Raw genomic sequence first — 17530 nt, forward strand, 5'->3', positions numbered from 1 at the left:
TCTACTTGGATCTTTACCTTAAGTCTAACTTAGTACCAGGTCCAAAAACGGTGCTGGTATTTATCTGCTCCTACATTTGCAATTTCCATGGAATTCTGGTTCACTGGATTTTAATTGGCTGAAATTCAACTACCTGTAATCCTTGTTAGTCTGAGGTTTTTTGGGGGGTATTTCATTTATGTATTCTGAGTAACAACAAAACCCTTGAAAGATGTACCCCAGAATCAACTTAGGTTCATCTCCTGTCATAAAAATTAGTGTTTACAGCCATAGGCACAAGACATTGTCAAATGCTCAAAGAAAGATTAACAGTACTTTCCAGAAAAGACTTGCCTAGGCAAAAGTATTAATTTTGATATTTTATGAATATTCTTAACAGTGTTTGAAGCTAAATGGAGTTTCTTATTTAATGTTGGATGGTTAGAAAAGTCAATTAATTAGAACTCTCCATTTTTTGTGAACATTTTATTTAACTAAAGTTTGCTTCGGCTTCAGTATTGTTTTATTAGAAGAACTGAGTCCTCCCCACCTCATACTCCTTTACCAAATATTTAAATGTAACTAATTTTTAGTTAAAAAAAATAAAAAAGGGTCAACAGACTCCTGAATCCTCTCCCTTGAGGTATCCATTATTAACAGATGCAGTTTAGACTTCCAGAACATGCTTTCATTATCTACTTTCATTAACATTATTGTAAATTTTTCTTTCTTTTTAAATACATGTAAGAATACATTATACATTCCCTTCTGCACCTTGCTAACCCCCATACTTTGTAACTTGGATATTGTTCTAGACTACTATATTGAAAACACATTCTTTCATATGTCTACATGCTGCTTCATTGCATGGATGTACCAAGTATATTTAACCTATCTTTTATTGATGGGCATTTAGGTTGCTTCCAGTCTCCTGCGATTATGAACAGAGCTAGGAGGACAGTCTTCTATACTCACCTGTCTGTGCATATGTAGTACAGAGGGCAATTTCTTCAAAGTAGAGTTGCCAGGTTAGAGGGAATGAGCATCACTGATTGCTAAATTATTTGCCAATGGGATTGTCATAACTTACAGGCCCATCAATGGTTTGTGTGTGTGTGTTTGCTTCCCCACACTCTGCCCAACATTGTGTAGTATCAAAACTTTAAAAAAAATCTTTGTCAATCTGAATGAAATATATTTTAGTGATTGAATGTGCATTTCAATAGGCTTGTATGTACATTCTGTTTTGAAATTAACTTGAGCATCTTTTGTAGGCTTAGAATATATTCTTTTTTTTTTAATGAAAGGCATTTTTACTTGACTATTTGAAAAAATAACTCAAGAACAAGTAGGTAACCTCTGCCAACCTTGAAGGATCTATCTTTTTTCTTTTTATAAATTATTTTATCCTGATGGGTATGGTGTTTACACGCTGTAATCTCAGTGATTTGAGAGACCGAGAGAGAAGGATCACAAGTTCAAGGCCAGCCTCAGCAATTTAGTGAGACCCTGTCTCAAAATACCAAATTAAAAGGGTTGGGGATGTCTAAGTGGTAAAGCACCCTTATGGTCAGTCCTCAGTAACCCCCTCCCCCCCCCCAAAAAAAAAAAAAGAAAAGAAAAGAAAAAAGAGAGAAAGAAAGAAACTCCACAAAAAAACAAAGGAAACTTTATTTTCTCCTTATTTTGGAGATCTTGGAAAGATCCTTACTTGGAAAATCTTGGTCATGCTGTGAAGCATTCAGATAAAGAAAGCCCTTTAGGACCTTCCCCTAAGTCAGAGAAGCTTTTCCTGACATTTGTTTCTCTTTCTATTCCAATTAAAGAGTTATTTATAGGGAATCTTTGGGCTGTGTTCCTCCCTCCTGTTCTAATGTTCATGCCTCTTAGGAGTTGAGCACTATCGAATAGTTGAGTGATCTCTTTAGCAAATGCATATACCTGTTGGTGCTTACATCTTTCACCCCCTCCCTCAACTGTATGATTTAACTTCCTCCAAGTACCTCTGAAAATTTTAGACTAATGCTTCCAGAAGCACTTACCTAGGATTCTATTTATTCTTTGGGAGTGGGAAGAACAGTGACGTGAGCAAGATGGTGACTTAGGCTCTCGATGTGCTTCTCCTTCCAACTGGGTGGCAGTTGGCCTGGTTGAGGCGATTGTTCCCTTGCACCTGAGGGAGTTCCTTAAAAATCATACGGTTCTAATGTTCTGCTTTCCTTTAGGGAGATTGCTGCTGTTGTAATCATTCCCAGTGTCGGATGTATTGGGACTTTCCCTTGGGTGACAAGGAAGGAAACCTACCTTTTTCTAATTGGGTGGGCTCCCCTATATCTAATAAAGCATTTGCCACAAGCGTCCAAGCTTTGCCCTGGTTCTCTCATGTCATTAGACTGAGATTCTCTGAAAGGAAAAAACTGACACATGACTGTGGCTGTACCCCTTCCCCAGCGATGGCAAAGGTGAGGATGTCCCCTTCTAGGAAAGGGAGTCCTGTGAGGAGGACGCACTGCTGCTCAGGAGAGCCACACTCCGGCTTTTTCTGAGCCCCTCCCCTCTTGTTTGTTCTGTGGTGCTTTGCTAGTGCTAAGTGACATAGAGAATAAATCCCCCATGGCTATTAAAGAATCTCTATTCTTTTCTAAATCTCTCTGCTTTCTCCGATCAACCAGTGAAGAATTGTATATGGTGCTCAAGAGATCCGTTTCAGGGTTTAAAAAAAAAGCTTTAGATTTTTATACTGTTTTCATCAGCGCCCCATCTCCCTTTGGAGCTCTTTATTTTGTTTTTATATGTCTGTTCTTTTGCTGGTTGCTTTCCTGTTCTTGTTCAGTTCATAACATTTTATCTTGGAATAGCACATCTTACTCAATCAAGAATTGCCTTCACGTACCTGATTGTACCAAGCAGCAGGTGATGTGGGACCCTATGGAGTGTTTAGGGAACAGAAAGGGGCAAACATTTTCAGCCCTGTTAACCATGACTGGAACCCTATCCTTTCCTTTTCTTTCTGAGAATGACCTTCCTATTGTCCCCACAGATTAAGTGAAAAACCATGAAATGATTTTACAAATCCTAAGGCTTTGTGTCCACATGGAACATACCATTGGCAGGGTGTCCTCAGCATTAACCAAGGGGAAGCTTGGAAACTGAGTTTTATCTTCAGTTCTCCCACTTAGGATTAGTAACCTTGAACTAACCACCCACTCTCTTTGGCTCTAATTTTATCAAGTGATAAATGGAAATAATTGGACCACTCAACCCCCTGGGGTGGTAGTATCAGGAAAAATCATGGTGATGATTTTAAAGTTACTGTGAAATAACAGAAAGCAGAATGAATGCTTTATTATTACAGTCACTATAAGTTTTTAATCTCTGGGAGCATCTGAGGACTTTGTCTTATGCATATGATGAGTGAGGACTATGAATTTGAACTTGGTCTTGCTTTTCCCCCACCCAGGTATTATTTGAACTTGCCCGCTATCACGCCCCCTCCACGATCTTCCTGGACGAACTGGAGTCAGTGATGAGTCAGAGAGGCATGGCTCCTGGGTAACAGACGGGGTTTTTTTGGTCATCATTTCTCCCCTCTTGTAAGTGTGTTTGATGGTCGGAAGCCCATCGACATTTACCAGCAGAATGAGCCTATTAAAAAGCCCACAAATTTTCTGCAGACACATGGAAAGGTCTTTAAATTAGATCCTGTTAACTGAATAGCTGATTTAAGTAGTTTTTATAACCGGAGGAAATGTCAGCCTCCCTTCCCCCGACCCCACAGAGTGGTTTGTAGGCCTGAAGATCATCCAGTCCCAGGATCCCAGGCTGCCACAGCAGTCCTGTGGCTCAAAATAGCTGCCTGTGACCGCCTCCTCTGGAGCCAGAGGGCTGCCCGTGGGGAATGGGGCTTGCCCACTCAGCCACTGCAATGGGCCGAGTCTCTATCTCACTCCCTGGAGGTGGTCCTTGACGGTGTGAGAGGCCAGGAAGCCACCGTTTCTCTGACATCGGGTTGTGGCTCAGCACGTCTGATTTTAAATATGTCACATATGTTATTTGTAAAGATTAAGTGTCAGCTAATGTCCCCAGCAGGAAGGAACACTTCTTAGACTGTAATAAACCTTCTGTCTACTCTCTCAAAAGGCCAAGTAGGGTTGTTTTTGTGTTTGCTTGATTTTAAGGCTTTCTGTCTTTGATCAGATGTATTTTTCATTGAAACTTTTTATTATTTTTGGCATCTCTGACTTGCAAAAACAGATCTCAAAAATCTCAACACAGCTGCATTTATCAGTGACCTTTAATGGTGTATCATTAAAGCAGAATAGTAATAAAAAGCACAGTAGTTATACTTGTTGAAAATATAACTAGAATATAATTTATGACATTTTACACATTGTAAATCATCTTTCTGGCAGGGAAAATCAAGCAGGAGGATGCACCCAAGTCAGGTGGGATTCATGCAGTTGATTGAAGTGGAACACTTTCCATGGTTTAACCATTGCTGTCAGCTGCAGGCCGTGGCACTCTGCTTCTCTAAATAGAGCCTGCCAGGGGCAGGAGACTGTACATCCAGCTGGGAGCCCCTGCCACCTCAGTTATCCCCACTGCAAAGACAGGTCCCATGTGGCCTGCCCAGCAGTGGTGACCTGTGTACTGGCTCTTAACATTTGCTGTGGAGGTTTTCCTCCCCAGGGTCTCCCACAGCACCGATGGGCTTCAAGTTTTGCCCTGAGTTTCAGTTTCCTTGTCTGAAGTTTGAATATTCTAAAACTAGAGTCTTTAAAGAGTCAGGAAATAATGGCAGGTACGCTGAAGTGAAAAGAATTATAATTATGGGCAAATGCTAAATAAACATATCGCTACACCATAAAAGAGCCTCTCTCTTAGGAAATAATAGTTGTGTACTAAGGAGCATAGATCTTAAGATACGGGTTGAGCATCCCCAAGTTGAAAATCTAATATCTGAAGTGCTCCAGAACCTGAAACTTTTGAGCTATAACATGATGCCACAAGTGGAAAATTCAACACCATGGTTTGGTTTATGCATGAAATTATTAAAAATATTGAGTAACTTACTTTCAGGTATGTGTATAAGGTGTACATGAAAGATAAATTAACTTTGTGTTTAAACTTAGGTCCTTTTTCCGGGATATCTCATTATGTATATGTAAATATTCCAAAATTCCCAAAAAATCTGAAATATGAAATACTTCTGATCAAAGCATTTGGCATAAGGAATAATCAAACTCTACCTTGTTTGGGTTGCCATCCCACACCTGCACAGAAAATTGAATTCCATTTTGCCCAAGAGAGGTATTTTTTGTCCTTATAACTAAATCTATACAGATGAAGAGGAAGAAGAGTCTGTGGAATGTGGTCAGTGTTGAAACCCAGTTTGAATTGGTCAGGTTCTCTCACTTGTTCTTTCTTGGTGATAACATCTTAGGCAAGGGTTGCGGAGGGCTTCGAGGGCAAATTTGTGCAGAAAAGTGCCTCCACTCTGCTATGCAAAGAAACCACAGGTTCCATGTCAATATCTTGCCTCTTATTAGAAGAGAATGAAGCAGATTCAGTATAGTAGTTCATCTCTCTTGAAAAATTTAGATCTATAAATTATACTAAAAGAAATACTGTAAAAAAGCGCTTTCACGCCTGCCATATAAGGAAAAGGGATTATTCTCAATTATTCCATTTTTCAAAGCAGTGAACAATGCCGCAGGTAGACATAGCTGGGCTATATCTAAGTTACACATTGGCACAGTTCATCCTTCAGTTACTTTCCAGTTTACTGCCAACCTTTGGTTTTCTTTTAAATACCATCGTTCTATTTATTTCCTTTTTTTCTATTGATTTCTATGTGAAAATAATATCATACTGCTTATTTTCTTTAACTGACATGAGTGGCTTCGTTTGCTATCAGGTCAGAACCCGTTCTGCAGTCACTGGGTCACTGCTGTGAGTGCCACTCTTGTCACAAGGGCAAAGCCTCTGCCACTTGAGAGAATCACGTCTTCTTGTCCCTCTGTAGGGGAGAACACGAAGGAAGCCTTCGTATGAAGACAGAGTTACTGGTGCAAATGGATGGACTGGCGCGCTCGGAGGATCTGGTGTTTGTCTTAGCAGCTTCTAACCTGCCATGGTAAGAAATCAAGAGAGTACATGTTGAATACATTTTCATGAGCCGCTAAGTACAGGTGAAGATTTTATAGAGATTGCTTTAGGCAAAGCCTAGTTGTTTGGTTCCAGCCCTGGAAGATTAATTGGAAGGCTTACTGTTCATGGCCCCAGTCCTTGCTATCTGTACCATGAAGGAACCTGCCTTAATGGAACACAGGCATGGGCTACTGCTGGCAATATTTAAAATGGACATTTTGAGTTTAAAGCTAAAAGCTAAATTATATATAGTCAGTTCCTGTACTCACTGGTACTGCAGCCACAGATTCAACCAACAGCAGATTGAAAATATTGTGGAAAAATTATGTTTGGACTGAACATGTAAAGACTTTTCTCATCATCATTCTCTAGACAATATAGTCTAACAGTGACTCACCTAACATTTACATAGCATTAGGCATTACAGGTAATCTAGAGAGGATTTAAAGTATATAGGAGAATGTGTAGGGTTATGTGTAAATACCGTGCCATTTTATATAAGGGATTTGAGCATTCTCAAATTTGGGTATCCACAGGGCATGGGGGAATAGAGTCAATCCCCATTGGATCCTGAGGGATGATTGTACTATGTTTAAATTAAGTAAAGAAATGCTTAAAATCTCCAGGTCTCAAAGAATATTCCAGAAATAATGTTTGGATTTTATCAGCATTAAAATTAAACTTTTAAGTTAGGAGGAAAATCTTTTCTTTAATGTTGTACAGTAAATAGAAAACTAAATAATCTCTAATTGAAAATATAATCTACTCTCCGTGTCTTTTATTCAAACTGCATCCCAGAGTGGTTTCAGAACAATTCTAGAAGTGGAATTGGGAAATAAGAGCTGTTGACTAGGGAAAAACAATATCTATTTGGAAAATATATTTAAAAAATAATTATAGTCCCTTTATAGTTTTAAGAATATTTTCACATACATTATTATTTTTTAGAGCCACAGGTGAGGCAGGAGACAGATAAAGGAAATGTTGCTTTTCCCATTCTCAGAGGGTGACCAAGGTCAAGAGAGGTCAATCTATCCAAAGTCAACAGCAGTGCTGTAACTGAGCTGGGACTTGTGACTCTGCCTCTACCTCTGCCCACCTGCCCTCTCTCCCCCATCTCTTTTTCTACATTCAAAGATAAAAGGAGAAAACTCTTTCATAGAATGTGTTGATCATCTGGGATCCTAAACAAGAAGTCACTGAGAAGAAATCATGGTATTCACATGCGATCTGTTGTTTTAAAATGTATTCATAATTTAAAAATGGTTCTACCTGCCTGTGCATTTCTAAGACTTTATCTATTGTGCTCAGGTGATGAGCAATTACATTCAAAATATAATTCTGAAGATATATAGATATACATAATATTAAAGTGAAGTTGAACAGAACTGTGATTTAAATGTCAGTTTAAGTAAAAATAACTGGAAGCTGTTGTTTTGGACTAAACTCCTGCGTGGATCCCAACAGACCAAACTAAAAATCAAAATGGAGTCACCCATGCTAATTCCAAGTCACCAAACTGGAACCAAGCTGTAATCTGCCATTTTGAGAAATCAAGAGGCAGAGATACTAGTGAAAATTCCCAAACTGGCCAGTTTTGATTGGTATAATAATGAAATTAATTTGCTTTAATCACCCTAAAAACCAACTTAAAGTAACATGATGTTAACCACTTGTTTTTCTATTGTCCTGCTCCCTGTTTCTGCTTTACAAAAAAAAAAAAATGTGATTTTGAAATGATCAATCCACTTTTTGTTCTTCATGTCTGCTTTCTTCAACCTTTGTCTATAAAAACCAGCCCTTCTGCTGAGCTCACTGGAACAGTTACTCTGTTTTATGATATGTTACCTGATTCTGGAATCTGAAAGCCAATTAAGATTTTTAAGCTAAATTTGTTGTAGTTGATAAATGGGATTTGATAAATGGAATCCTTTAAGGAAGGAATCTCCTTCATCCATTTGAGACAGGATTGAACATAACCACTTTACAAGCCCCAGGGTGACCGTGAGAGTCCACTGGGATGGGTGTGTTTCAAAAATGTCCTTACAGTTGAGTTGCTGAATTGGTAGTAAATATGCTTGCACTTCATAATTGGTTGTTCTCTTAAATCTCGTTTAATCTAAAACAGACTTCACTACCACCCCCCACCTGTCCAGGAGATTGTCCTGCAGAACGTCCGCACTTCCTGGATTTGGCTCATTGTATCCTCATGGTAGTAGTTAGCTCTTCCTCTTACCCTGATAATTACTCTAGACTAAAAATTAGATTGATTTTAGATTCAGCATTAATAGGATTTTTTTGGCAAACACCATAGACAATGCTGCATACATCACATTGTGTCTGTCTGTGGGTCTGCGATGGTTGGTTCCTCCAACCATCTTGGCATCTTGGTTATGCCAAGACTGGCCTGTAGGTTCAAGTCCATCAGTCTGGCTCCTCTGCTATACTGATCCTATTGATGGTTCAGTATCTGCTGATGGTCTTTGCTGGAATCCATTATTGCACTATGGGTATGATTCTGTCATCCCTTCTGCTTAATAGGTGAAATTATTCTCTATAACAAGGACTTCCCCTCATCAGTAGGCTACCTGGTTATCTTGAAGTGTAGTTCATACTAGAAAAGCAGCATCCTTCCTCTTTGATTTTTAGAGCTGCAAGGTGATACCTTAGCCACCTCCTCAGTGACCAATGATCAGTCATCAACCTCTCTCTCCCTCCCTCCCTCTGTTCTCGTTATGATTGTTTGGTATAACTCCATTAGTTTTGTGAGCTTTACAAAAGCTTTATTGACCTGTAACTGGGGTACTGCACAGTTCACCCATTTAAAGAGAATAGTCTAATGGTGTTAAGTACAATCATGTCATGCAAAGTCAGGTGATTTTGTCTTTCTGTGAAAGTCATTAAGTGTACTACACAAACCTAGATGGCATCCGTTAGCCATTCAATGTGGCTTCTTCTTTTTTTTTTTGGCGGTGCTGGGGATCGAACCCAGGGCCTTGTGCTTGCAAGGCAAGCACTCTACTAACTGAGCTATCTCCCCAGCCCTCAATGTTGCTTCTTGATGCTGTCAGAGACCTGGCAAATGTGAGGCATGTATGGCGGCTGTCTGTGAAACATTGCACACTGTTTACAGCAAACCTTTAGAAAATGAGTAGAAGGAATACGCTAGAAAGTAACAATAAAAAGTACAGAATAGTAAATACATAAACCAGTAGCAGTCATTTACTATCGTTAGCTATTATCATTATCCATGTGCGGTTCATCATTGTATGCGCTCTATTTTATACAACTGGCGACGGAGTGGGTTTGTCTACACCAGCATCGCCACAGGCACACGAGTGCCCATTGTACAGTGATGTGATGACATCACGAGGCAGAGGGAATTTTGAGCTCGCCTATACTCTCCTGGGGCCACTGTCATACATGCAGCCCATCATTGTCTGAAACGTCATTATGCGGTACTTGACTATGGTGTATTTATAGGATTTTTACAACCATTACCACAATCAATTTTAGACCAAGTTTTCTTTGCCCCCAAAAGGAACTATACCCATTAGCCATCACCCCATTCTCCCTCGACCCCCAGCACTAAGCGACCACCGATCTATTTTCTGTCTCTATAGATTTGCCTATTTTATACCTGTGAGTGGGTCATGTGGTAACTACGTTTAGTCATTTGAGGAACTGCAGACTGGTTTCCAAAGTGCTGCACCATTTCACATTCACTGCTGCAATGGAGGAGGATGCCAATTTCCCCCCATCCTCATGAACACTTGTAATTTTCTGTCTTTTTGATTATAGTACAGTCATCCAGTGGATAAAAAGTGGTACCTTGTGGTTTTGATTTGCATTATTTCCATGATGACTAATGATATCGAACATCTTTTCATGTAGTTATTGGCCAATTGCTCATATTCTTTGGAGAAATGTCTTCAAACTTTTTTGTTTATGTAAAAAATTTTTTTCTTTTTTTTTTACTGAGAGTTTTAAAATATATTCTGGATACAAGTCTTCTACCAGATATATGATTTGTAAATATTTTCTTCCACTCCATGGCCATGAGTTCCTTCCTTCTGTCAGCCTAAATAACTTACAAAGAAAAATTCTCCAAATATTAGTAAGTTTATTTGGGAACAGCGGAGCACTGCAATAGGAATGCATAGTCAACAATGTGCATATGTGAAATTCAAAGGAGTTGAGGCAAGGGGGAGTTTTAAAAGGCACAGTAAGGAGGAGGGCATGAAATTTGGGTACAAGAATCCCACAAGGATTAATAAAGAGTGTTCAGGGGGCTGGGGCTGTAGCTCAGTGGTAGAGCGCTTGCCTAGCATGTGTAAGGCACTGGGTTCGATCCTCATCACTGAATAAGAATAAATAAATTAAATAAAATAATTTTTTTTAAAAAAAAGAGTGTTCAAGGATCAATGACAAGGGTGGTGTCATTTCAAGATTGAACAGCCAGTTGTTGGCAGGTGTCCTTGCAGAAATATTCTCTTTGTGTAAGGCTTGGTGACCTTTGTGAAAGGTTCTGGTTCTGACAGTCTTTTGTGAATATTTCTTTTTTTAAAAAATTTTTTTAGTTGTCAATGGACCTTTATTTTACTTAGTTATATGTGGTGCTGAGAATCGAACCCAGTGCCTCACACATGCTAGGCAAGTGCTCTACCACGGAGCCACAGCCCCAGCCCTTGTGAATATTTCTTGGTGTCAGGCACAGAGGCATGAGATTGCCTCCTCCATAACTTCCTGGCTTCATATTACTTTTTTGTTTGCACTTGATACGAGTGACTTCATTTTCACTGTGACAAGTCTCCCCACCTACCCTTTCTTCCTGTTGTCCCTCTTCCCCTTCCTCCTCTCCTTACTTTCTGAACTTTTTAGTTCCTCTTTTTCTTTCTGCCTTTGCTGAACTTCTGTGTGTGTCCCACTCCCCAAGCCTGGAGCTCTTCAGAGGAGCCGTACTGGGTTATTCAACGGTAGCTTTGTTTAATAGAAATGTAATTCCAGGCACATGTATACTTTCAAGTTTGCTAGTAGCCATATGAATAGAAAGGTAAAAATAAACAGGTAAAATTGATTGTGAAAACATATTTTACTTAGCTCAATATATCCAAAATATCATTTTAATATATAATAAATATAGATATTATTGCCATATTTTACTTTATATTTTTCATACTAAATCTTTGAGATTCAGTGTATATTTTATACTTTGAGCATGAATTTGGTCACATACACATATAAATTTGTGTATATATCCATTTCTCAGTTTAATTTTTTAAAGTTTTTATTGAGTGCCATAGTTTAATAGGCACAGTCTCAGTTTAATTTAAATACTATCATTTTTTTTTTTCTTTTTATGGGTCCTCCTGGGGATTGAACCCAGGGGCACATAACCACTGAGCCACATCCCAGACCTTTTTAAATTTTTTAAATTTAGAGACAGTGTTTTGCTAAGTTGCTTAGGGCCTCACTAAGTCACTGAATCTGGCTTTGAACTTGCAATCCTCCTGCGTCAGCCTACCAAGCCCCTGGGATTACAGGCGTGCACCACCACACCCAGCTGATAGTAACATTCTGATGAGAAAAATGGTATAGACCTGGCTTAATTAAGAGGAAGAGCCCACTAAGGTGGGCTTTCTCAACCTTGGCACTGCTGACATTTGGGACAGATAACTCTTTGTCATGAAGGCTGCCCTGTGAGTTGTAGAATGTGTAGAATTATCCCTGGGTTCTACCTACTGGAAGCCAGTAGCATCACTCCCTGGGTTGTGACAACGAAGGTACATCTCCAGACATTGCCAGGTCCCTGAGGGGCAGAATCACCCCCAGTTGATAGTCACTGGATGGACAGAAAGACTTGCCAGGCAGTTCATAGAGGAAAGCTGTCACATATTTCACAGCTAAACTTTCAAGTTTATTAAAGAATCCCATAAAATAACTGAACTTGGTTTTCTTAAGCAAAAGGGAGCATGTTACACAAATTGTTCTATCTTGATTTTTTTCTCTTATTAATATAATATCAAAAATTTTTGTAGATCATTCTAAAAAGTGCACAAGTACTTCCTTACTGCCTTGGTGGCTGTGTAGTGCTCCATTTTACGTACATGATAATTTATCTCATTAGTCACCTAATGATGGGCATCTGGCTTAATTCTACTCTTTTGCTGTTAAAGATAATTCTGCAGGGGCTGGGGATGTAGCTCAGTTGGTAGAATACCTGCCTTGCAAGCACAAGGCCCAGGGTTCAATCCCCAGCACCCGCCCCCCCCCCAAAAAAAAAGATAATTCTGCAATGAATAAGTGTGCATATCACTTGGTGTATTTGCCAGTTTGTCTTTGGGGTAGTTTCTGGAAGTAGACTTGCTGGGTCAAAGGGTTAATGTGTATGTGTGTGAAATTATAATAGAGACTGCCAACTTTCTCTCCATAGAGGTTGTGCAGCTTTGCATTCCCAAGTGTCCTGCTTCTATTACTTAACTTTATAGTGAGAACACTTCCAATGTCATTAAATAATCCTTAAAAACTGGAATTTGTGGTGGTTGCCCAAAATTCCCACAAGTGAACATACCATAATCATTCCTTTCCTGTTGAACATATATGATACTCTCAAGCTTTATTATAAATAATGCTGAAATAAACTTCTTTGCATAAAAACTTTTGAATATAAACTTTGGCTATTTTCTTTTTCTTTTCTATTTTTCAGTTGTAGATGGACACAATATCTATATTTATATGTGGTGTTGACAATCGAATCTGGTACCTCACACGTGCCAGGCAAGTGCTGTACCACTGAGCCACAACCCCAGCCCCATCCTGGCTATTTTCTTAGGATAGACATCTGGAAGTTGGATTACCACAGAAAGGGTGTAGATATTTTTTGAATATCTCTTGTGGCATATTGCCAAAGTCCTTCTCTGAGGAAAGACTCTATGAAGAACAGATATGCCTTATCAAGAATATTGAAAGAGACCACTTTCTTGGCTTCAGGGTCTTAGATGAGGGGAGAGGCTTACCTGATTCAAGTAGACTGTCCTTCTGCAGGAAAAGAACTAAAACATATCGGAGTCTGTAAAGACCCAGTCCTAAATCCCAAAAGAAATACTTCCGGTTAGTGATGGTTCTCATCTATGGCATTTTCCAGGACACTAGGCTCTCCTTCCCTGCTTGCTTACTGACCATTGTCCCGAGACATCCATTGTGTCTCAAAGGGGCCACTGTTTTCCTGTTCTCTGCAGTGAGATGGCACATGGCCTTTTCCTCTTCTGAATAGAATCCTCCCTCATCTATAGCCTCTCAGAGAGGGCAAGGAGGCAAGAAATAACAGCTCATCTGTGTCATCTCATGTGTAAATAAGCAATAAGAGACATAACAAATGTCACATCTTTAATATTACCACTTAAAGTAATAGCCACGTAAGGGATTTAGCAAGCACAATTAGGGCTAATGTGACCAGCCTTGATTGTCGAATATTTGCAAACTCAGGCCTGGGAATCCAGAGGGAAACAAAGTACTGAATAGGGCTATTAAGGCAAATGCCATCTTTAGATGTCTATTTAACTCCCTGGTAGTTTGTACGAATAAGGTGTGAAGACGTCTGTGTGAAGCATGGCGAAACTGGAAAAGAGCTGGAAATTTCAGGAACACTTAAACATGAGATACTTGGTATGACCAGCCCTGGTTCAAAAAACCAAAAGAGAACTTTCTTCTAAATGTTTAGGAGAAAGCATGAGCGTCAAGAGTTGATTGCACTGGGAGTGGAATTGTCTTGGTGTGTTTGGGGGCCAGCGGGCAGCAGTGGTCCCCTGTGCCATTGCTGTGTGACTTCTACTTACTCACTTTTCAGTCAGATTTGAAGCACCTCGGAGACTATTGCTGGCTTGGCTGCCTCTCTCTCACCTAGGTAGACTCGCCTACGGACTGGCTCGTTGCTAAGATATTTCTGTAGAAAGACATGCCTATAGTTGAAGATGTCAGTAGACATGGTTCTTGCCACAATCACCAGGTTTTTCTGGGCTCCAGGAGACTCTGTGCTTTCTTAGGTCCTACCTGTTAGCCTCATGCCTTGAAGGAATCAATAGTCTCCAAATGTGGTTGGTAATCAGGTGCAGAAAACAGGTCTATTGGTCTGTTTCGTTCTGGAGATGCCAATCTTAAAGGTTCAGCAGGCTTCCCGCATGGTGCGGCTGTGGGTCTTTAAGATGCCATTGTACATGGTGACTGTCCCCAAACGAGAAACGATAAAGCAGTACTTTTCACATCTCACACTTATCTGACTCCCCAATCCTTCCTTAAGGACCAACTCAGCAGACCAGTGTTCCTTCACAGGCCTTCGGGAGACCTGTATGACGTTAATGCTCCCAGCCTGACGAAAGCATCTTTTGCTACAATTGCTTCCAGTCCTGTGATCTGGGTTTTATCTTTTGCAGCACTTTTGTGCCTATGGTGGTCAGATTGTTTTTCTTGAAATTGTCCCATAACACATCAAGTCCATGATCTTCCATGTGTGGTTCCAGGTGTTACTGGCACAACCAGGACAAAGGAGTAGCAGGATTTGGGAGGTCCAGTGGGGCAGCAGGCGACTGGCCAGCAGGAAGTTTCTAAGCCATGGCTTTGCCCTGGCCCCATTCACACCTTGCTCAGTTTGTTTGGTTCTATCAGCGACTTCACTTTTTCTACCTTGCAGGGTGCAGGTTGATGTGTAAATCATAAATTGAAAACCAAACTTTTTAAAAATTATAAAACTATTAAAAGCCTTTGATAGAAAATTTGAGAATTAGGAAAAAACACTCATAATTTCACCATGACAAACCTTACTATCTTTGTCTACACTTCTGGTGAAAATGGTTTGGTTAGTTGTTTTTATTGCCTGTATATCCTTCTGTGGTAACTTTATTTTCCCAAGAGGGAAAATGTTTTATTGTTTCAGCTATTTATTAAAGTAATACACGTTTATTATGTATGTCAGTATTTTTTGAAAGTGAATAGTCCTGTAACTACACCCTGAAAAGAATATAAATCCTTCTACACTCTTTTTGGTGTGTGTGTGTAGGTGTGTAGAATACACACCCACTAAACAAAAATGTGATTGTGTTGTGTGTGGATATCATGTTGTTCTCTGGCTGTTTTTTTTCTTGGCTTGAGACAATGTGGACAACTTTGAAAACCTACTTAACCCCATATAGAATTTCACTGTATGATCGCATCAGAATTTATTTGAATTTCCTTTTTCTGGAGGGTTTTAATATGGTTCCCACCTGATAAACCTGTTGTTCCTTCCTATTCCCATGACTCAGCCCTCAACCTGGTCCCATGGGATGCTTCCAAGTGGATGAGGGGGTTCACTGGTGTTTGAGTGCATTAGAGCAGGTATGACCAGAAAGGCTTTCTGTCTGCCAGACCTCCTCTGCCTGGTCTTTTGGTGAAGGAGAGCAGTCTTTTCTTGGGACATTTTTATCTGAGTTCCAAGTTATGTGTTTCTCCAGCACCTCATAGGGATAAATGGGAGATTAAAAAAAAGAAAAAAAAAGAAAAGAAAAGAAAACCAAAAAAAACCCGGGACCCTCACTGCCATGTCATTTCTTAAGTGCCAAGGTCCCTAGCCCTCTTTCCATCTTCTATTGTCTCCCTCTGTTTGTTTGTGATATCCGGGGATTTTTAGCTCTCTGAGGATAGACTAGAGAGAAAGGGGCCACTCTGTTGTGTCCTGAAGCGAAAGTCTTTTGCTGACATTTTCTTTTCCCTCTTTTCCCTCTTCATACATTTTAAACAACTTATTTTCTACTCTGCCTTGGTGGAGTGTTGCTAGTCCTCCCTGTCGACTCACATTTGTGGCCGTGGTTGCGTGTCTGGTAATTTTAGATGGTGAAATCACTTTAACGAGGTGGACTCTTCCTGTGTCCCTCACGGAGGAAAATTCGTTGGGTGGTGTCAGTGTTGAAACCACGCCAAGCTGGTTTCTCAACTTAAGACAGTTTGGACCATGCCGGTGAGGGCAGGCCTGGGATGCTTGGCCGTCAGTGAAGCCTTCCCACCCCAAGCGCAAGGCCAGTTTCCCTGCTGCCTTCCACTGCTAGTGGGGAGATGTCCTAACCTGCCCATTCATGGCAGGCCTGTGCTGTCCTGGGTTTTTGCTTTATGTGGTGGCTTTGACTCCACTCCCATCTTAAATTGGTCCAAGGCTTTCTATGTTGTCCCACATGAAACCTTTGAAACCCAACCATTTTTTTTATAACCACAAGGCAAACATCTCCAAATCAGTCATGGCTTCAATGTTGACTGCTCAGTTTTGATTTTCTGCTTCTTCATTTTTGGACTTCAAGAATTTTGACCCTGCCTCCTGTGGGCTCAGCTGTGCATTGAAAAAGTGTTTAGGGATTTATTTTTTATTTTTATTTTTGGTATCAGGGATTGAATTCAGGGTGCTCAACCACTGAGCCACATCCCAAGCTCTTTATTATATTTTATTTAGAGACAGGGTCTCATTGAGTTGCTTAAGGCCCCGCTAAGATGCTGAGGCTGGCTTTAAACTCATGATCCTCCTGCCTCAGCCTCCTGAGCTGCTGGGATTACAGGTGTAATGGGGAATTTATTGGTACCTAGTTCAACTTTTTTTACTGGAAACAAAGCCTTCCAATGTTTTTCTGTGGATTATTGGAAACAAATTTTCTGGCAGGAGTAATTGAGGAAACTATCTTTTTAATTGATATTGTAGTAATCAGAAACAAATGGCATTCTTCATTACACAAAAACGGTGCTTTTAACCCATGCATCAGTGGGCCACACCTGCGCTGATTGCTGCAGACTCTCCTGCTGGATTCCCTTGTCCCATGCTGTGGGCTCGTCCTCAGAATGGGAAGGGAGGCTCTGGACCTGTGTCTTTCAAGTCATCTTCAGAAGCACTGCCCAGCCAGCTGAGTTGCATGGATCATCTCAGAGTCTCATTGTTTCCCTGATTTTCACTAAACATGAAAATATAGTGTTTTATTTAGTCTCATTGCCAGTTGATGCAGCTTTTCTTCATTCATTAGAACTGAGGATGACTGACGTGCTAATCTCCAAAACAGGATATTCACCTTTATAAAAAGCTCCAGGACTTTGAGGAAGCAGGCCATTTTATAAAAAGCCAGTCGCCCTACACCAATCCTCAATCCATCTAAGCAGCACTTCTTGAGCAGCTGTTGAGCGGGCTGCCTGGCAGAGGGATGGGGAATTCAAGACAAATGGCCATGATCCTTGGCCCTTGGAACTGATCAGATGGGACACTGCCTGAGACGTAGACACCAGTAACTATGAGCTATGGTCAACACCAGGTGGCAGGTACAGATAATACGTAGAATAAAATTATAAAAATAGAGCAATTTTTGATGACAGATATTAAAATAAACCCCAAACCTTTACT

At 40.2% G+C, this 17530-nt stretch overlaps 1 protein-coding gene across 2 annotated transcripts in view; it reads left to right on the top strand.

Moving 5' to 3' along the window:
• Katnal2 (katanin catalytic subunit A1 like 2) overlaps positions 1-17530 on the top strand; it is an 87471-nt gene that overhangs the window by 62595 nt on the left and 7346 nt on the right. For both annotated transcript variants that reach the window (XM_047526553.1, XM_047526554.1), the window contains 2 exons: positions 3440-3531; positions 6005-6115. In XM_047526553.1, coding sequence (XP_047382509.1) covers positions 3440-3531; positions 6005-6115 — 203 coding nt within the window. The remainder of the gene's footprint in view (positions 1-3439; positions 3532-6004; positions 6116-17530) is intronic.

Source organism: Sciurus carolinensis, chromosome 15, assembly GCF_902686445.1.
Source record: "Sciurus carolinensis chromosome 15, mSciCar1.2, whole genome shotgun sequence".
Lineage (NCBI taxonomy): Eukaryota > Metazoa > Chordata > Mammalia > Rodentia > Sciuridae > Sciurus > Sciurus carolinensis.